Source organism: Epinephelus moara, chromosome 20, assembly GCF_006386435.1.
Source record: "Epinephelus moara isolate mb chromosome 20, YSFRI_EMoa_1.0, whole genome shotgun sequence".
Lineage (NCBI taxonomy): Eukaryota > Metazoa > Chordata > Actinopteri > Perciformes > Serranidae > Epinephelus > Epinephelus moara.
This window is the reverse complement of record NC_065525.1, coordinates 20,749,402-20,770,943: the sequence shown is the minus strand read 5'-3', so window position 1 is coordinate 20,770,943 and position 21,542 is coordinate 20,749,402. Positions and strand designations below refer to the sequence as shown.

The 21,542-nt window shown below is 41.6% G+C and overlaps 1 protein-coding gene across 1 annotated transcript in view; it reads right to left on the bottom strand.

Moving 5' to 3' along the window:
- Window positions 1–1,455: 1,455 nt before the first annotated feature.
- Window positions 1,456–21,542, bottom strand: part of polr3b (polymerase (RNA) III (DNA directed) polypeptide B) — a 31,333-nt gene continuing 11,246 nt past the window's right edge. The window contains exons 12-28 of the mRNA XM_050073970.1: window positions 21,394–21,528; window positions 19,822–19,983; window positions 18,897–19,097; window positions 17,676–17,838; window positions 15,559–15,712; window positions 15,177–15,251; window positions 14,973–15,071; window positions 14,754–14,881; window positions 12,127–12,336; window positions 11,781–11,939; window positions 10,116–10,233; window positions 9,846–9,988; window positions 6,646–6,749; window positions 5,137–5,303; window positions 3,926–4,039; window positions 3,633–3,806; window positions 1,456–1,852 (exon numbers count right to left, since the gene is read on the bottom strand). Of these exons, the coding sequence (XP_049929927.1) occupies window positions 1,723–1,852; window positions 3,633–3,806; window positions 3,926–4,039; window positions 5,137–5,303; window positions 6,646–6,749; window positions 9,846–9,988; window positions 10,116–10,233; window positions 11,781–11,939; window positions 12,127–12,336; window positions 14,754–14,881; window positions 14,973–15,071; window positions 15,177–15,251; window positions 15,559–15,712; window positions 17,676–17,838; window positions 18,897–19,097; window positions 19,822–19,983; window positions 21,394–21,528 (2,436 nt within the window). The 3' untranslated portion in view covers window positions 1,456–1,722. The remainder of the gene's footprint in view (window positions 1,853–3,632; window positions 3,807–3,925; window positions 4,040–5,136; window positions 5,304–6,645; window positions 6,750–9,845; window positions 9,989–10,115; window positions 10,234–11,780; window positions 11,940–12,126; window positions 12,337–14,753; window positions 14,882–14,972; window positions 15,072–15,176; window positions 15,252–15,558; window positions 15,713–17,675; window positions 17,839–18,896; window positions 19,098–19,821; window positions 19,984–21,393; window positions 21,529–21,542) is intronic.

Below are 21,542 nucleotides of genomic sequence, written 5' to 3'. Positions count from 1 at the left end.
TAATATGTATCCATTTGGGGGTCCTTGACATGAAAAAGGTTGAAATCCACTGGATTAATTGGCAACAACTTTGACAACTGTTTTGTGTCTATTTTTATAAGGAAAAAATGACAATATTTTATGGTCTGAGCTTCTCAAATGTGAAAGCTGCTGTTTTGCTTTGCTTTTGTTCCTCTGTAACTTTTAACGTAATATCTCTGGGTCGGACAAAATTAGACATTTGATAAAATCATCTTGGTCTTTGTGTAACAGATGGCCATTTATCACAATTTTCTAACATTTTTATAAACCAACAAACTCATCAATTAATCAAGAAAGTAGTCGACAGATTAAACGCTAATGAAAATGATCATTAGTTGCAGCCCCAAAATCAAAAATCAGGTACAAAAACTAAGTTTGTTGCACACATATGGTTTCATGTAATACATTACAGTGAAACACATGCATTTTTATTAGTTTGTTAATTGTGACATGTATCAATATCTGAAAATATACTTATTTCAATTATTATGTTGCCCAACCTGAAGTTGACATTTCACTTGTGCAATCACACCATGAGTTATTTGTATTTTTACTCTGTTGTTGTTGATATTGTTGCTCCTTGTTGATGCACTGACCTCCTACACAATCACCCATGTGATATAATCCACCTAACAACAGAGGATTTATATTATTATTTTCATGATTTCCTGTTTTTGCTTGTTTTCTGGAATTTTTATTGAAGTAACTTGTGAATTAAACACTGTTCAGCTGCCAAATGTCAAATCATAAATTTTGGAGCTTTGATCAGCACATGAACGCACCATAAGTGACCCTACAGACTTTTACTTCGAGTTTATACTTTCAGCTGTGTTACCACCCAACAGTGATCTCTTTATTTTAGAGATTACGTTTGTGACATTTTGCCTTCGTTAGAGTACAGTAGAGATGCAGACAGGAAACGAAGAGGCAGAGCGAGAGGGGTCTGACACGTAACAAATGTCTGCGGCTGCATTTGAAGCAGGAACGTCACCTGAATGCCTCAACAGAAAGAAAACTTCGGGAAAAATAAAGCAAGATACAACGACTGTGCTGGATTACCTCAAACTCAAGGGCATTTCAGGTGTCTGATCTGAAAACCAGTGGTTGCCTGAAGGGTAACAACACACATTCAACCATCTAAAATATTTGTGTTTGATTTGAAAACCTTTCAGCAAAATTAAAAAGAATAACGGCCCTGATCTGTAGCACTAAAACATGCAAAAGCAAAGGTTTTGTCTTTTAAGAAACAAAAGGAAAAGGGTTAAAACTCCTCATGGACTACTGCTATTTTTCCTAATGTGTTATTATTTATGCCTGATCAAAAGTTGTATCTAGATTTGGGAGCAGTTTTCCAAAGTGCCTATTTTAATATTTGAAATTAAACAGGAAATACTTAGTTAAAATAATCAAATATTACCACACACAGCAGCGGAGTGCAAAATATTGTTTTTGTGTTTATTATGTACACATAAAAAAACATAACGGCGAAAGTATCAACATAAATGAGAAACTTCATTGTTTTAGTTCATGAACACAAAGTAAAATGTCAAAATATTAACTTTTTTCAAACCTTTCACCTGTTTCTTTCTGCTCATTCACAGCTCTGATGTCTTTTGCAATCAGTCCATTGCAGACTTTGTAATTAATATCTCTAACTCTTTCACTCACATAGACTGTCCCTGTCCCTGTCCTGTGTCCTGGTCACTCATTGTAGCGCGACAGTTTGAGTCGGGGGATGATGTTCATGGACTGCAGCTCCTGGAACAGCAGCTTGCAGGCGTACGGGATGCGCAGGGAGGACACGTGGCAGGAAGACTTACAGTAGTGACACCTAGAAGACAGAAACTGAGAATCAGACTGGAGACATAAAACAGAGAAATAATGACTGTACTTCCATCTGATCTAAGTACAGGTTCGACAGTCACCTGTAAAAATCATCAGTGTCATCCTGTAATCATATCAGAAATTTACAGACCAACATCTCGACTGTTACTGAACAGGTCCTGTGTTTTGACTCTGTCATCCAGTTTCTGGTCTGCATTATAATATGTGTGAAAACATGATGTTTTATGTTAAACTACTCAAGCCTTTGTAGCAGCGTTTTTCTCTGGGCTCCTAAAGTCTGAGTAAAGTAAAACCAGAGGTTTCTGTCTGAACACATTATATATGTGAAAAAATACCTGTTCAAAACATGAGAGAAAACTGGGAATTGTATAGTACTGAAGTGTGGAGTTAGACCGTTAAACTGTTGGGCGGGCCTGTATCATAGCTCATTGATGCACTGGAGCATCCTTATCATAACCTCTCCCCCACTCTACAAAAACTAATGTTAGAGCACATAGCATCAGTGCTGTTTCGTTCACCCTGGTGAGTTTGCTACATTCCACGAGTTCTATGGGCTCTTTTAGTCAAATAAATACATGAATAAACATCTCTGTTAAATGCCTAAATCATATAAGTATTACCAAAATAGCTAAAAAATAGCCAAAAAAGTCAGTAATGCACATTTCAGTCTACCAGCCTGGACTGGCAACCCGGCCCACCGGTAGTTACTGCTCACTGCTGTGGGTTTGGGATTTTTGCTAACGTTAGCTGCCGAATGAGGGAGGCTGTTATTGTACATACAGCGGCTCGTTCTTTGGCTTTAAGTGTGTATGTTAAGATACTGCTGGGTGCTAACACGAGTCTGTGGCTTTACAGTGGCTCCTTTCTGCGGACATGTCCCCAGCGTTTCAGAGCAGAGAACACTGCTTTTTCATGATTTTAACACCTAATTGTAGATACTTGGTGATTTTTTTAATCATTTAAGTTGAGCTGAGTGAGTAGTGACGAATTTTCTTGTGGTGGGACAAACTCATAACACTTTTTTATTTTAGTTTACCTCACTTTAAAAGAACCTGGGGAAAGCTTTCACTGAACAATCTAAAAACTACAAAACTATACACTGAAATGGTAAGTTTGTCAGATTTTTAGCTTCATTGAGAGGTGAACAAGGACCAGAGTTTGACCCAAGCATACAAACCTAGTAGCCAATGAGAGCCCAGTTACAATGGGGTAGTGTATAAATCATAAACTATAAAGATACAAATGTTAACTAACGTAATACTATACAGGATTTTCCTAAAAAAAACAGGGTATGTACTCAAAAATAAATAATCCCTCTCAATCATCACTTATGACCCACTAGAACTATGTGGTGGTGTATTTATCTGCAGAGACTCTGCCCTCTGCCTGTCTTTTCATAATTTCTTCTTACAGTATTTTGCTGTGTTCAGGAAGTTCGCGCAGGTCAGGTTGGGATTTGTGAAAGGTAGCAACCAGATGCATCCGAGGATAAGCTACGGATATTGCGGACAAAGCGCAAAAATCACATATATCGAGGTGAAACACCAATCTGAGGGTTGGCTTTCCCCTTTACTGGTGATACTGTTTACAGTTAACAACAATTTCTACATAGCTTACCTTCAATGCACACTGGATCATGTGAGTAAATGACATACGCTCTGACATCTATTGTTCCAGGTGTCATACAATGCCTTTTCAAATCTTCACAGTGCATGGACTAAAAATACTGTTGCATGTTATCGACACCAACAAGATGTTCAACTTACCACCCAGAATATCCCAACAGGCCGCACTGCCCGCACACGTCCACCTCAAAGGCGTCACTGGAGATCATGAGGCGCTCCAGCAGCAACATGCTCGCTCCGTAGCCGATCAGACAGTCACGTTCCATCTCGCCCAGACGTAGACCTCCATCTCTGGAGCGGCCCTCCGTAGGCTGTCTGATAACGGGACAGGCACATAATATTATCACTAGAGTAATAGAGATCTTGATATAAAACAGCAACACTGTTGTATTTTTGTTATTTCTATGTGATTACAACAGGTGCGCTGATTTTACCTGGTGAGAACAGCTCTGGGGCCTCGGGCTCTGGCGTGCATCTTGTCGAGGACCATGTGCTTCAGTTTCTGATAATACACCGGTCCAAAGTAGATATAAGCCTCCAGAGGTTCCCTGAGGACAACACACAGATATCAAGCTAATGCAGCCATAAAGATGGAGTCAACACTACACTACAGAATATCTTTAATAGGATACAATTCAATAATATAGATATCATTATTTTATCTTACTTTTTTTTAAAGAAAAAAAAATGTAAATAACATTTGATGATTGTAAAATAAATATCTGTGGGTTTTTTGAGTCTTGGTCAAACAGTTTGAATCACTTTGTTGTGGTTGGCTTTTGTTATGACTTTTAATTTTAAGACTTCATCTATAAATCAAAGTTGGATTATTGTCTTGTGGTGATGCAGGAGGGAGCAGGGGTTGCTTTAAAAACACTTGATGCTGAAAACATCATGAGGATGATGCATTCAGGTGTCTCTGAGAAGCTCAGACATCCTACAATTGACAGTTGGCTGCTATATTTTTACAAGCTATGTTGTTGGAAAATCAAAACCAAAATCTATCTATATTTATTTAATCTATTTATCATATCACAAAGGTGACTGAGAGCGATTCCTTTGTTGGAGGTTATACTTTTAGTGATGTATCGGCGTTTCAATTCTGGTGCTCTGCAGAGATCTGACACCTGCTTGCCCACCGTCATCCCAGGGTGTCTGAAGTTCTGTGCACCAAGGCGGCAGTTATGGTGAAATGGCACCGAGGTATGTAGTGATCGCCGGTAGAAAGTAATCTTATTTTCAGGTTTACAGCGACGCTGTTATGGATTTTCATATTTTATTTATATTTTGCTTCCAGTAAATTCACTATGAATAAGGACCAGTCTTATTTAGATGCAAATATTTGTATTTTAGCAGGAATGTGGCACAACATGGAAGCAAAAGCTTTGTTAAATCAATGAATAATTGTGATCGCTATATTGATAAAAATAATTGGCAATATCATTTTGGCCGTAATTGTGCAGCTCTGAGACCCACTTTATTTCTCTGTAACCCACTCAAATGACCACCTGTGGGTCACTGGACTCACTATCAACATCACTGTGTTGGATATGATAATTTTCTATCACAGAAAGAGTAAGACAACCAGTAATGTGACCTGTGTATGAGTTTGGTTTAATGGGATGTAACATGAACTCTTTATTACCCAGTGATTCCTGAGGTCACGTAGTCTTTGCCCTGGTAGTTGTATCCATAGCGGATGAGATCCTCACACACATCCTTCACCTTGCTGCCTCCAAAGGCCGTACCGTAGTGAAACCGTCCGTCCAGGACTCCCGCCTTCCCAGCCAGCAGCTCAATCAACTTTCCCACCTGACAGAATCAGACACACTCTCTGAAGTCCAGAAATGTAACAATGGCTTTAAATCTCTTGTGTTTACACTTTCTCCTGGCACCAAATGTTGATATTGTGGGTGAGATTAGATTACACATGTACCCGTTGGGGTGGGGCCGGCAGTCTAAGGATGACTGATTTCAACAATTCCACTGAGGTCACGCCCAGGGGACCCCTGACCCCGTCACATAAAAGGAAACACCTACTCTCATTTCACTCTCAGGCCACAGAAACATCCTCCCGAGCCAAACATTTCTGAGTGTTTGCCATGACAACCGCAGCGTGCAAACACACCGGCACTGACAACTCTAGCAGTAAAGATCATTCAAGTTTTTACAGTGCGAGGGACAAAAAGCCGGCGGAACCGGGGCCAAGTTTCGTGTCATTCACATTCAGCACCATCCTACAGTTCAGATGTACTGTGCATGTTTGATAAAACTTCCACACACTGCTACAGGCGGTGGCTTCGCTGGCAGCCGTCTCCGCAGCAACAAATATCTGTTTGTGAACAGTAAGATTGCTGCTTAGCGGCGTCAATGGACGTGTGCTCTGGAAGCCAATGATAACCCAGAGAGGAGAGGAGCAGGGATAATGAGGGTTTTGTCTCGGAAGAGCCGACAAAAAAACTTAAGAAGAGCGACGGTCAACACAGACACGAAGGTGATTCAGACTGAACTCACAAATAACAAACAAATAGGTTGACAGGTTTTGGATGAGGTGTCAAATCACCAAATTTTCACCACAATAAAGGTGACTGATCTGACAAATGTAACACAGAATATTAGTGATTAAATGATTATTTAATTAATTAATTGACCTTAAATTAATCTGCAACTATTTTTATAACTAAAAAATGATTATAGTCTCTCCTTAAACAGAAATGCAGAACATGAACTGGTTCTAGAGGCTCAAATTTGATCATTTGTTGCTTCAATTTCTCATAAATGATGGTAAACTAAATACCTCTGTATTATGGACTGTTGGACAGACAAAACAAGACATTGGGAGACATCTCCATGGGCTGGGGTAAAGAGTAACAGGCAAGCTTCACAATTTCCGGACAATTTGTAGACCAAACCACTGATTGGTCAATCAAGAAAATAACCATCTGATTAACTGACATGGAAAAAGCTTGTTGCAGCCCTATTTTAAATGCTTCGCTTTTGTTGAAATTGTTATCGGCACAGTTTTCTGACATCTTAAATTCAAAACAGTGAAACGACATTTTGAGAAAGTATTCTACAGATTAATCTGTGTTGAAAATGACTTTTAGTTTCAGTCCAACAAAATATGTTCGTGCACAGCTGTGCGGAGTCGTACCGTCATTCTGGAGGGATATCCGTGAGGGTTCATGATAATATCTGGACAGATGCCGGTGTCACAGAACGGCATGTCCTCCTGTGGAACGATGAGGCCACAAACACCTGATACACACACACAAGCAAAAACACAGAGAAAAAAATTAAAGTTGATGCACACATCTCTGGCATTATGACTGTACAGAAACTGCAGATAACGCACAACCAGCACTTTTACTCAACCCAGGAAATGACCATTTGTAAATCAATTAGTCACGCTGTGTTACCTTGAATTCATGAAGAAAACATGAAACAGAGAATGGCCAACATATTTTTTTATTGATTGACTGGGGACAATGTTTACAACAGCAAAACTATATCAAAACATCCATTTACAAACTCTTCCACAACTTGTGCAGTATAATTCAAGTCTCATTTATCCAATCGTATGCTAAGTAGTTCCAGAACATGCATTTTTACTAAAATGTTACAATATAAAAACAATATAAAATGTGTTTGAGAAGTACTGAGCATACGAAAGGATACATGAGACTTGAATTATACTGCGCGAGTTGTGTGAGAGTTTATTCATGAATGTTTTCATGTAGTTTTGCTAGGGTTAAACATGGTCCCCAATCAATAAATATGCTTGCTGTTTTCCATGGAGGCTGCAAGAAAAAAGTTTTCTTCATGAATTCAAGGTAACACTGCATGACTAACTGATGTACAAATAGTTATATTGTGGGTGAAGAATTTCTTTAAGTGATTTATCTTCAATTAATGGTGCAATAATTTGAAAATTCAACAAAATGTATTTAAATATTCCCTTGATTGTTCCAGTAATTCATCTAGGAAAATGCCTCACTTGTTGCTGGTTTTAGCTTCTTACACGAGGATCAGATGCTTCTCCGTTTAACATCATTGTAAATCTGATAACTTTGGACAGCTCGTTGGATAAAACATCAAATGAAGATGTTACAATTTAAAACACGTAGATAAAAATAGTCTCTTGCACAGCCGAGCAGCGTGCCAGGCACTGGAGTGTGCTTAAAATCTGCTTAAGTGCCACTCATATGCATGCTATTCGCAGGTGGACATGGTTTATATTGTGACAGCTTTAGCGAAAATGCACTTGTTCAGTAAGTACTGAGTATACGACTTGATAAATAAGTCTGTAAACAGATGTTTTGATATAGTTTTGCTCTTGTTTACCGTGGTCCTCAGTTACTTTAACTATTTGTGAAGGATTTTCCCCTTTGTTTGATTCTCCATTCAATGTCAAGGCATGCAAAAAACATAAGTTTTTCTCATGAATTCAACATAACACGCGGTCATTTTACAGGTATTCTTTTAAAGCCCACTAACGACACCAGCCACACACTTCTGACTAAAAAAATTAGCAAACTTCTAGTAAAACTTTGTTGTGTTTTGCTTCAGGGAGGTTTGGTGTAGACGTCTGGCAGAGCATGACATTTCCATACTCATGTGGACAGACAGGGTCCTCTTTGGATTCACATGATGTGGGGGACGAGCGCCCCGGTAGCCAGGAGTTTAAGTGTGAGTGCAAATGTTTGCTGAGGGGCCGAAGCACTCTTCCCTGGCCAGGGTAAACAGATTGTAGGCCCATTTGCAAATGAAAAAAAGAGAAAGAGAGAAGAGAAGGAGAGCAGGAAGTGGAGAAAGGTGCTTAGCTTGACAGGGAGACTGGGATTACACATCCATGACTTTCAGTTTAACTCAGAGGAAGTGGAGGGGATCAACTGGAGAGGAGAAATTGAATCCGTGCACGTGGGAAAAATTCACTATTAGCCGACCAGTCAGCGACACAGCCGCCTGTTGATGCCATGCAGGATGTAGTAACAGGATGTTGACTGGGAACAAGCACAGCGATTTGCTGGAAAGTCATCCAAGAGCAGGAAGAAGGTGAAAAGAGAGGAGAAAAGGCGAGTGCGGCAGAGCCAGAAGAAAAGGTAAAAGGGAAAAATAAGAAAGAAAAGGCAGTAAAAAAAAAAAAAAAAAGGTTTGAATATAAGGGTAAACGTAGGATAAAAGAGGAGGTGGAAAGAAAGTGGAAAATGGAGGAGAAGGTGATTAGAAAGACTCAGAGAGAGAGAGAGACACTAGTTCCCATAGCAGACATCCTCGGTGTTGTTTGTTTTGTGTGAAAGTGAATGATAAAAGAGGCATGAAATCAGCAGAGAAAGGCAAGACAACAGCAAGGGTCCAGAGCCCTCCATCACAGCTCATACAGCCCCACGCTGGCGGCTCGCACAATGGGCCCCTACTACTGACAACCCCTCCACCTCCTCCCCCACCTCCACAGCTGTGTGTGTGTGTGTGTGTGTGTGTGTGTGTGTGACCGGTAAATAATTAACTTATTCTGCTCTGCTGACCAGGACTTATGAGACTCGTCATGAGGAGCTGTGAGATCTATCGCTGCGACCAAATTCTAATAAAATAATAAAACTTTAATTTATGATTCAGTTTGAAATATTTGTAAAAAAAAAAAAAAAAAAGAAAGAAAATGGTGATCCTACAAACAAAAACAATCCCACTAAGTTTCACAAGCATTTCTTGACTCTGAAGTAGCTGTGAACACCTCAACGTGACCGCAAAGAGCTCTGATTTAAAACCAGTCATACACCAGTTGCACATCTGGGACTTTCCATCCAGATCTCCTCCAGCTAACCCCCTGGCGACCCCTCTCTCTTCGTCACTATCCGAGACAGAAGACATTGTCCCATCCTGAGCTGACCGCCCAGTGGCCACCGCGGTAATGAGGAGAGTAAATTATGCATGGCGCCAGTTAGCTTTTTGATTAAAACATCATACAGGCCCTCTATAGGGGAGGTGCTGCAAAACAATGGAGGTTGTAAACACTTTTTCTCCAGTAGCAGCAGAATACTGCTGGGGTGTAATAAATTTGCATAGTCTGGCACAGGACAAAGAGCCAATTAATTGAAAAGAGCTCTTGAAAGATGAGGACAGGGGGGCAGTGACAGAGCAACAGCTACTGGGACTTGACTCAACAAATGCTCCGGCACAGAGACGACCAAAGTTTGTTTTTTTTCTCGGTCATTTGCAACCATTCATGACAGGTTCAAATTCTGGGCTCCAAGTAGTGACGACTAACACAGTCCTCTGCATGTATACATTTAGGTTTAAGCTCAACATGCTGCTCTTTTCAGAGAGCAGACGGTGTGACAGTGCGGAGGTTGGCACCTTTCTGTCCATGCCGACTGCTGAATTTGTCTCCGATCTCCGGTCTCCTGGTCTGCCTCAGGAGGATCTTGATGAGGAAGGCATCTTCAGCGTTGGATGAGATCATGACCTTCTCGATGTACGAGTCCGTTGAGCCCTTATAGCTGCAGAAAGAAAAGGAAAAATAGTAAGAAATCAAAATGTTTAGCTGCTTTTTTTCATACAGAAGCTGAACAGGTGGGTCCACATCGAGGTGGGTGGGTGTGGTGTTGGGAGCTGAAGTGCACTCACCTGATGGGCACGTCTCTGTACTGGGGCTGGCCTGGCTGGGTACTGCCCTCCAGTGGTGTCTGGGTGACAGTTGGCATGGACTTGTTCACCAGCACCTGCTTGTTCTCCACTTTCTCACCTGTGTCACACACGAGACACATCACAGAGGGTTAGGATGGCCTGCCCAGGCTGTGACAGTACACACACTTATATGAAGTGACTCTTAAAGAAGCAGTGTGAAGGATTTAGGGGCATCTAGCAGAGAAGACTGCAGATTGCAACCAGCTAAATCTTCTCCAGTGTGCCAAGCGTGAAGTCCTGGTTGGGATTCTTTCAGTATTTATTGTTAAGGAGTTTTTAGCAGGAGCTGAATTATTTATAGAGGTCTCTTCCTCTTTAAAACAAACGTACCTGGTGATTTTTAAATGGGTAAAAAGTCTGAACACAGCAGTTTCACATTAAAAATCTGTGTTTTTCCAATGCTTTTCAGTTTGTTTTAGAGGGTCTGCTAACTACGGTGACTAACGCAAAGACGTGTATGATCCTATCTAGAGCCAGTGTTTGGTTTCTTTGGTCTGAGCTACTGTAGAAGGATGGTAGTGCAACATAGAGAACTCTGGACTGGACCCACCCCCAATGTTAATATGAACGGCTCATTCTAAGCTAACAAAAACACAACGATTCTTATTTTCAGGTGATTATACACTAAAGAAAACATACTTATTAGATTATATTCCAATTCTGCCAACATATCCCCCTAAATCCTAAACACTGGACCTTTAACCCACACTGCTTTTCAGTCCAGTCATAGTACAAAATCTGCATCGACTTCTGAATGACAAGCAAAGCAGACACAATAGACAGCCTCTCCCTTCACCTTCTCTGTAATTAGCATTGGTTGGTTTGTTTAAAACCAGTTAAACACAGGAAAGGAAATGAAGCGTACTAATTAACTCATTGCACTGTGACAGTGTCCTTCATTAAATCATGGTGTGTGTATGTCAACATAAACTTAAGGTGTGATAAAGAAAGATGAATACTGCGTTTATGTTGTAATGCCATTAGTCAGTATTGGACTAGTACTAGTCAGGCTCTTTTCTTTTCCTGTAAAACTGTGACTCCTTTAATTGTGACAGAGAGTATTTCTCTACAAGAAGGCATAAACAGAATCAAGCCATCACAAATCCAACTGCTCTGACCCTCTTACCCGATCAAGTATGTCACACCCAGCATACTTCATAAATTCCAACATCAATTACATCACAATAAGTAAAATGTCATGGAGGCTTTTAACACCTGTAACACTGAGTCACACTGCTGTCAGTAGAAAGCCAGCACCAGCAAAATAAATGGACATCCTGTAAAAGACTGCACATCAAATAATTCCTCATATTATTGTATACGTTATAAATAAATCTTGTTGTATTATTTATGATACAGTCATGTGTATTGCAACAGACTTAGACTTAGAAAAGTTTAATGTCCCAGCGTCACAGTAAACAATAAATAAAATATCAACACAGTTAAACACAGAACAGAACAACAAGACAACAAAAGATGTCCATGATCACAATCTGTAAATAAATAAACAAGACATTGGTCACATCGGTCAGTCTGGTCAGTCAGTAGAGTTTAGTAAAGAGCAGCAAGCCATGCTGGGTTTCCTCCAGTCCTGTTGGTACTCACCAGGGGAGCAGATGCCGTCAGCATCCAGGATGTTGTGCCTCCAGATGGGCTTTCGTGTGGCAGCATCCAGCATGGGCCCCATCACCTTGTCAAAGGTCTGGTTGGTGTAACGCCGCAGTGTGCACTTGGAGTTTTTATAGACAAGGCATCGGCCAAATCCTGGAGGGAAACGTAGAGATCAGGATTTCTAAGTGTGTGCTACCTGAACAGGTTGTTGATATGTAAATATGTTGTAACAGAAGCATTTTTTAAAAAGTAAAATCCAATGAAAAATGTCGCTCAAAATGCTAAAATCCAGCGAGACTGACAACACACTCCCTCTCAGCCTCAGACTAACAGCTCTCACCTCTGTCGAGCGAGGCTTTGTTGAGGACTAGAGCATCCTCAATATCATAGCCGCTGTAGCTCATCACGGCCACGGTGGCGTTCTGACCAGCAGGCAGCTTCTCAAAGTCAATCAGCTCGATGGTTTTTGTTTTGACCATTGGCCTCTGTGGATACGCCAGCAGGTACATCAGAGTGTCGATACGGTTCCTCTGGTTGTAGCCAATAGTGCCTGAGGAGAGGAGACATGGAGAGTAGATGAAGACCTCTGCTTTGTGTGGAGAATTTATCTCTGTGACTCACTCTTTGACATGGAACTATCTTATTCATGTTTACTGCATGTATCTTTAATTTTAAAGTTCCATTTTCAATGTGTGTAACTGTCTATATCTCAATTATTAGCGCATTATAGGCAGAGTTGGGCAGTAATGTGTTACTAGTAAAGCGTTACAGTAGTAAAATTACTTTTTCCAGTGACGACTAGTGTAATGAATTACTAAAGAACTTTCAGTAATAATATCACATTTAGCCCCAAAAATAAAAAACTTGGTACGCAACCTTACTTTTGTCGTCACATGTCAATTAATCACATCCCCAGATTAATTTTCGTAAACATAGAGGATGCACACGTCACAAAGCAGCAAGCTAGCTTAGAAGATGGAAACACATTGTTGGCCTAAGATGAAGAACACAACCTCTTACTTCCTGAAGAACCCACTACATCCGACAGAACAACAATGTGACGCTCATGGAAATACACCGCACCAAAGGTGAGCCCTCTGCAGCCGCGGATGATGGCTGTAACCCTACACTGGCTAAACAACTAAAATTGGATTTTAATAGTGGACAGCTGCAAGGCTATAAGCAACAAAGAAGCAACTAATGAAGTCAGGCTAAATGAAATGTTTCCTGTCTCCACGACTGAGTCACCATATTTCAGACAGATCCTTGGGAAAAAATACTGGTGACAGACAAGAGAAGACCTCCAATTTTGTAGGGTGCTACGAAAAGTAATATAGAGCCCCTTTTCCACTGCATAAAAATCCTGCTAACAATCGCAAATATCAGCCTTTATAATGTAATGGGAAAGGTTACAATCACCATTCACATTCAAATCACTCTGCAGTAGTCATAGGTATTTATCGGCACTGGCTCCAAACGGCTTTGATAGAAACACAACACCAAGGTGAATGTGCTTATTTTAGCCCATTAACTGGCGAGATGCAATGAGATGCACCTTAAAATACCATCGTTCTCCGCCCAAGCAGCACTCAAACGTCGTTTTAATTTAGTCTGCACTGAGTTTGAGGGAGAGACTGAATACGAAAGAGATATGTGACCATTGTAACATTTTTTACAGCCCTCGATGCTGCTTTCTGCTGTTTACTAACCTGTTTTCTGGCCTGTCTGTGACGTCAAACGTGACACATAAAAAAATTAAAAAAACAACACACAGAAAGGCACACTCATCTGTTGCAGGGCTGTGTACACAGCTCCGGTCTACTGTCAATAGGAAAGGAATCTATCACCTATTTTTAACGCGTTTACCCGTGGATTTTGTTGGAAAAGAGGTCTAACAAGTAGTGTAACGAATAACTGTTGGCAGGGAGCAATAAGTAAAGTAATAATATTACCTTTACAAAAAAATGTAACGAGTAATGAGTGATATATTTTTTTGTAACAAGCCCAGAGCTGATTACAGGTGTTTAATCCTCCTGCTGGGTGGGTCAGGGCTGGACCTGGTTAGCACCGTCTCAGAGCAGCGGAGTGGAGGAACGGGGCAAGTTATGGCATAAAGCCTGGTCTCCCTGGAAGCCTTGACATTTGTCAGATGCTATTACCTCACAATCAGGCTACAAGCACAGAGTCTGTGATAATAGGCCCGAGCCACACAACCAGATTTGCACATGTATAGGGCTGTCCACACAAAACAGACAAGGCAGAGGATATTGGGCCAAATATAGTTCCAGTCTGTGTTTTTCTAATAATGGGGGGAGGGGAGGAAGGAGGTAAAGCGGTGGGGTGGGGGTGACGGCAGTGGCTCTTACGAATGTTAGCAGGGCCGTTTGGGGAAGTTTTGGTTACCAAGGAGCTGCGGGTGCGCACTCTGTGGTCTTTCGCAGCTGAGCACACTGACCCCCTGAGCACAGCCAGAGCAGACACAATGAATTGCTAATGACACTCTGGGTGACTGGCAGGGAAAGGGCCTCCGCACACACACGGCACAATAGAGAACCTACGCAAGCGCCCCATGTTTGATGTCCATGCGCATACACACACTGACACACACATAAGAAAAACACTCAATCACACACACAAATGTATTCTGACAAGAAGTAGAGCCGGAGCAGAATTTTGGGGGAGACGAAGCAGCGGGCTGCTTGTATCTATAGTGTTTGTTATTCTAATGTCCTTTTGTATGATTTTAACTTGTGCAAATAAAAGTCTAAACTCTGAACCAGCAGATTTAGGAGGCTTAAGAATGGTCTTGATGTAAGATTAAATTACTGTCACTATCTGTGTTTGTGTGGATGCATGCACAGAAGTCAACACCGCAGCTGTGTGGAGGATGTTTGAGAAAGGATTTGAGATCTTCACAGTTTAATGAGCTGCCTGCTGACTGATGCTACCTGCTCAGCTGAGTCTTACCCATGGCCTGCTTGCCCATAGCGCACTGGTATGTGTTCCTGGGTGACTGGTTGTGGTGGGGGTAGGGAATGAGGCCAGCGCACACCCCGAGCAGCGTGAAGGGCTCGATCTCCAAGTGTGTTGTGTCTCTATAGAAATAAAAAACAACAAATTAAAGAGGCGGTGAAACCAGTGTGCTAACTGACATAAACAAAGTCAGGTGTATCACATGCCACTCACTTGTTGATCATGTGTTCATAGAGGGCGATCTGACAGTCGTTCTCCTCATTGACGTCCAGGTACTCCACCAGGCCCTCGTGCAGAAAGTCTTCAAAGTTTCTGGAGCCAAGAAAAATGTGTTTAAGATATAAAAACAACTTAATCTTTACAAATATTGTGACTATCTGCAAGCAAATATGCTCTTAGAGACTCCTCCAGCCTCACCTGTAGCCCTGTGACAGATCTTCAATGTGTTTGTTTTTCACCATCGGCTGTCCCCTCTTCACGATGATGTACGGCCTGATAGAGAACAACAACACAAACCAAAGCAGAACGCTGTCAAACTGCTTGTTAGGGCTGTACTGGATGTTAGAAACCTTAAATTTAAGTGTGAACCTGAGAATGAGCAAAACAGATCCTCTTTTTAAACATTGGGAAGAAAAATGATGAAAGGTTGTTGAAATGTGCCGTGTTAAATTCACAAATTGTGTCAGCAAAGAATTAAAATTTCCTACATGAGAAAATTTGATTAATGTGTCATTCAAAGACTTATTTTAATGCTTTTTGTGTATGCCCTGTGTATGAGTGCAGGATTCAACTTCCCCACCTGCAGAGACGTCCTCCATCAGATGAGATATAGACACAGCGGTCGGTCAGGTTGGTGGAGATGGACACAAACTCGTTGATAAAACCTGCCCTGCGCATCAGTCTGAAGGTGTTGACCAGTTTGTGATGATCTCGAATCACACCAAGAATGTTACCTGTTGACATGATACAGATAGATACACAGACAGACAGACATTTGACATAGTTACATAACTACATAAATGCTCAGTGCTGTTTACCACCATCAGCTGTCAGTATGTACTGGTACCAGTCTGGACATGAAGACATACTTTGTGAGTCAGTACTGTATTTGATTAAATGTCTTCAAAATGTTTCAGCTCTGACTAAAAGGACATTTTGGGAAATATGTGCATTTCTTTTCTCAGGAGTTAGATGAGAAGATTAACATGTTTAGCGGACCACACTCTTTGACTCTACAATTAACAATGTCACCACTGATTTCCAGTAACTAATTTGTGTGTGTTTCTGGATGTTATAATGGTCCATTGTTTTTTCAACTAATCATCTTGTCCACAAAAAAGGCAAACCTTGGTCTGCTCTTGACTCTAAGGCTGACACACACATCAACATTTGCACTGATGATGACTTTAATATGATAACTTTATGCTTCAATTTTATAATCATGATTTTTGCCTAGATATGTTATTAACTTAATATTGTATATCACTGCCTGCTTAACTTTATGATGTTTGTTTTAAACAGTGCCTTACAAGGTGCCCTTGAGTGTTTTGAAATGCGCCTATAAATAAAGTGCATTAACGTATCATTTTTATTATTATTATTATTATTATTACTGAAATGCCAGAGATGGGTGAAAAATGCCCATCATAGTCCAATGTGACACTTGTTTTGTTGGACAAACAGTCAACAATAGAAATATAGTGTGTTTGCTGTCACCTCAGACAAAGTTTTACCAGCAGATTAAGGCATGTGAGAAGCTGGAACACAGAAATGTTTGCTATTTTTGGCTTGAACTGGCCCCTTTCGAAGAGAAGGAACAGCGCCCCTTCTGCGCTGCTCCTTCTCTTCAAAAGGGGCCAGTTGAGGTGGTTCGAGCATCTGATCAGGATGCTGCCTGGGCGCATCCTGTAGGAGGTGTTCCGGGCACGTCCAGGTTGGACCCAGACTCAGAAGACGCTGGAGGGATTTTATATCTCGTCTGACCTGGGAACGCCACAGGATCGCCCAGGAGGAGCTGGAAAGCGTTGCTTGGGAGAGAGGGACGTCAGGGGTGCCTCTGCGACCCGGCCTCAGATAAGCAGTTAAAAATGGTTGGATGCATATGACGAAGAGTGTTTATGTTGATGAACAAGGCAAACTGTGTGTGTAGTGATGACTGGTTTGGAGGTTTAGCGTGGGGGGTTTGTATGTATAATTTGTGACACATTTGTGATGCATTTCATTTTGTACTTCATTTTCTCTTAACTGACTAATGTTTCAGCTCTAAAGAAAGATCCATAACAAGTCAAAAAGTTGCAGCAGATAATTAAAGTTGCTGTGAGAGTAATAAACAGTGAGTAGATTCTACTTTTGGGTGAAATTTTGAGTCATCCACAAACTTTAAATGGAAAAAAAACAGCGTGCGTGTACAGTAGTGTACTCTGAACCTCCACGACTGGTGAAAGCAGAACTCAAGCTGCCTGCAGGGGTTTGTTCATATCAAGTCTGACAGACAAATGACTGGAGAACAGAGGAGACACTGTGCTCTGCCTCTGTGTGAGGGCACATTTCCACTGAACACACTCTGAAGGGCTTTGACACCTGCTGCTACCAACTAATTAAATGGTATGGCAGCTAATATAATTTGACAGTTATCAGTGGCGAGACAAACATATACAGTAATTAAGGGGCCAAGTTCTGACTCAAGAATAATACCTGCTGCTGCCATGAAATTAATGACTTATCAGCCTCCCCGCAAAATACAAAATTGCCTTCTGTAAACTAAACAGAATATTTTCCCTTCATGTTCATAGGCAACGCATTCAAAACAGGGAGGATTAAACTTTCTTTTCAAGTGATCTAAAGCAACAGCATCCACTGTTAATTCTCTTTGTGTATGTTTATTTATTACGCTGCACTGGTGCAGAGGAGTCTTACCATTGAGGAAGACCAAGAAGACGCTTGGGTAGGAGAGCTCCTCTCCACACAGCAGGTTGACGTCTTCAACTCCCAGGTTGAAGGCCAGTTTGATGATTGGACCGTCCTCCATGTCGGTGGTGATGTGGGTCATCAGAGCCAAGTTCTTCACCAGACCACAGGCCTAAGAAACAAAACAATGATATAAACCATGTACAGCTACTACATTATATAGAGGGCTATGTTTCTTTATATTCACACTGAGTAACGTGATGATGAAACAAGAAACCTGCAACACTGGTCTTTGTGAAAACCACACCAAATCAATCTACAAGTGAGTTTGAGAGTTAAAGAGAGGAGTGAATCTCTCTCTGTCCACTTCATACTCCATACTCTTTGTGTCCATGGTGGCAGGCATTCAAAACTGCAAAAGTACAATCTATAGTTCAACCAACAGCCCGAGAGCCAGCTAAAATCTGTTAGATGACGTGATGACTTTGAGCTTTGACAGATGAGCAGGGAGATCTTGGCGCTGGTAGGATGGAGGAAAGTTTACCAGCTTATTTACACATGCTACCGACATACAAAGTTGGCTGAAAATTGACAAAGTTTCCCCTTTAATGGTAGCTCAGAGTTCTGAGTGTCACAGGGATGGAAAAAAACATATAAAATCTTCTTAGCTTTGAAGGTTCAATGGTTTTTAATGAAGGCCAATGGACTACAATTTGAAATTAAAGCAGTACGTTTGATGTCAAGGCTCACTATATTTTTCTTTCTTTCTTTCCTTTCTTCCATTCCTTTAGTTTCTCTCTGGGTGTAGTCAAGAACCAAGGTACTGACAAAGCAGTGTTTTTGTCTTGCACAATAAAAAACACTGCTGTAATGTTATTTAATCTGATCCAATGAACGTTCCACACATTACATAAGGCAGTGATTGGAAAAAGACAAAGACAAAATGACCCAAATTTTGCCAGCAAACAGGTAGGCTCTATTTAGAAAATGCACAGGTGAGCTGTTTGTACACGCAAGAAATGACAGTTAATTTAATGATTCACATAAGTCAACACTGAACAGAATTAAGAAATAACTTTGCTTCAGGGCCTCTAGGCTAACTCTGATTTTAGCATTTAGCAGATATTCAACATACAGAGCTGTGTACATTCCCACAGAGGTGATGCTGGTATGAGCTCCTCACTGGGTGAGCACTAACAGGTTCAGGTGTGGCTGCTGCAGCTCACTCACCTCTCCCTCAGGAGTGTCAGACGGACACAGCATGCCCCACTGTGACGGCTGCAGGGAGCGCGGCCCGCTGACCTTCCTGGTCTTCTCAAACTGGGACGAGATTCTGGTCATCATGCCAAGTGCCGAAATATAGGAGAGACGAGAGAGGACCTGGGTGACACCTTGACGGTCCATCTTGAATCTCTTCAGAGACCAGTTTCCCTGTGGGCAGAAAGAAAAACACTTTTATGAACAAACGTTAAAATTTGAACTTAAAAATTTAGGATTAATCAGGCTTAAAACAAGTATTCTGGTGCTTTCAAAGTTTTTTAATGGTAGGAATACATGTAGAGGTGTGTGATCTCAGCTCAGATGATGCCTGTTTAAATAAACAGTTGAGTAAAAAAGTCCAGGTTTGTGAAAGTAGTTAATAACTGTTTACATAATAAAAAAAAGGAAAAACTATATATCATCATTTGATGGCAAAAATGTTTGTCTAAGCATTAAGTGTACCTCCTAACACTGTCCGTAGAGACAGACCTGACAGGGGTTTCAGCAGGCTGGATGTTTGCTGGCATAAGGTTTTAAACCAGGATCTACTGAAGGAGAGGTGCATCCTTTTTATTTAAACATAGCAAGATTTTAAAAAACATTTTATAGACTAGAACAGAAATAATGCCTCTTAATCATCACTTATGTCCCTTGGAGCCTTGGCCTGTATTCTCCTTTTTTCATCGTATTTTCTGTGCTTGGGATGTTTATGGCCGTGTACCTCCACAGCGCTCAGGTGAGGTCAGAAACCATGTGCCAGGCTGTAAGCAACAGGCACCCAAGAGACACAGCACCGGAAAAAACACCAAATCGGAGTGGATCTGGGGCTGGCTTTGAGTTTAGCTTTCACTGGTGAGAGTGTTTACAAAAGTAACCAACAATCCTGCACACTCACCGTAGATATGGCATTGACCATGCCGTTGGTGATCTGATCCTGCCGCATGTGCTTCACCACATCAAACTGAGCTGCTCTCTGCTTGGGGATGATCTGGTCGGCGATTTTCTTAAGTTCAGAGTTAAACTTTTTGAACAGATCTTCAAACAGCAGAGACAGGAGCTGGAAAGAGAGAGAGAAACCATCGTCACTCAGAACGTTTCTGATGATGTTATTTACTTGTTGAGCCTCCAGACGAGATGCTGAGTGGCCTAGTGGTAGAGTGTCTGCCCTGAGACTGGGAGGTCGTGGGTTCGATCCCCAGCCGGGTCATACCAAAGACTATAAAAATGGGACCCATTGCCTCCCTGCTTGGCACTCAGCATCAGGGGTTGGAATTGGGGGATTAGATCACCACATGATTCCCGAGCACGGCACCGCTGTTGCTCACCGGGGATGGGTCAAATGCGGAGAACAAACTTCTCAATCAGTGGAACTTTACCTTTACCTTTGAGTAAGAACAATCATTTCAGAGAGTCGTCATTTTATCTTCACACAGTCTCAGATCCACTGGCACCCCACATCTGCTCCTGTCTCCAATCAGTGCTGAGGTGCATTTACAGTCACATTTAATAACCAGGTGTGCCGGCTCACTGATAAGCCTGACCTGGCCTCCGTCCCAGGTCCCTGTCCTCCTCCGCCGGGCCTACAGGAGGCAACCTCTCTCACAGCCCCCACCCACCCTGTGAATTAGCATACATCAAAACAAACAGGCAGCGCTGCTTAAAATTAATAAAGAAATTAAGCTTCCGTTGCGCAGCCAGGCCAATTAGTTGAATGTCAGGGAACCATAATTGGAGAGTGAGGAGATTGCTGGCGTTGTTAGTGTGTAAGCCCCCTATTGAAAGAGGGCTCTGCGCCCCTCCTCCTCCCATCTCCTGCTCCTTATACAGAGCAGGTTGGGGGGGAAATTAAAGGCCTTAAGACAGCAGTAATTACATTATCAGAGCCGGGCCTGCGGATTAGCTCAATCGCTCCAGTCAAGGCAGCAATTCTATTGTCACGGTGCTGAAAAATCCCCATGCTTCCACAGCCTCTGGATTTTGGTGCCACCGCATATCTCTCTCCTGACAAAGCCAGGCTGAAATACAGGGGGAGGGGGGGATGAAAACAAAACAGGGAAAAAAAACAAAGCTGAGAGGAAAAATAATGAGAGTCTTATTAAAAGAAGGAGGCAGGAACAAAGATGCAGGTGAGAGATCAGGGCTGGAGCAGCCGCTGTCCTCTGGTCCAGTGCTGTGATCCATTTGCACTAAAGCATGTGAGCGTTATTTGTTCTCTTCTATACATGTATTATTAATAAGCATCGAGGCTGTTTTGTTTTCTAGTGGCTCTATGAGTAATGAAAATGTATTAAACACCTGTTCAACAGGGCGCCTTTTCATGTCAGAACAATTTCCTGTTGATCAGTTGACAAATAAAAATGAACCTACATGTTTTTTTAATGTGAAACATAACAAGACTGACTGAATGGTGGATTAAATATGTCATTATAAAGCAGTAAATGAGACCACATAGTGTGTAGAGGCTTACCTGTCCAGCCAACTCAAGACGCTTGTTGCCATAGTAATCTCTGTCGTCCACCTTGTTGTCCCCTTGAGCCAGGATCACCCTCCGAACCATCACAGCCAGGTAAATACACTTTGCTCGAAAGTTAAACTCTTTGACCTGCAGACAAAATA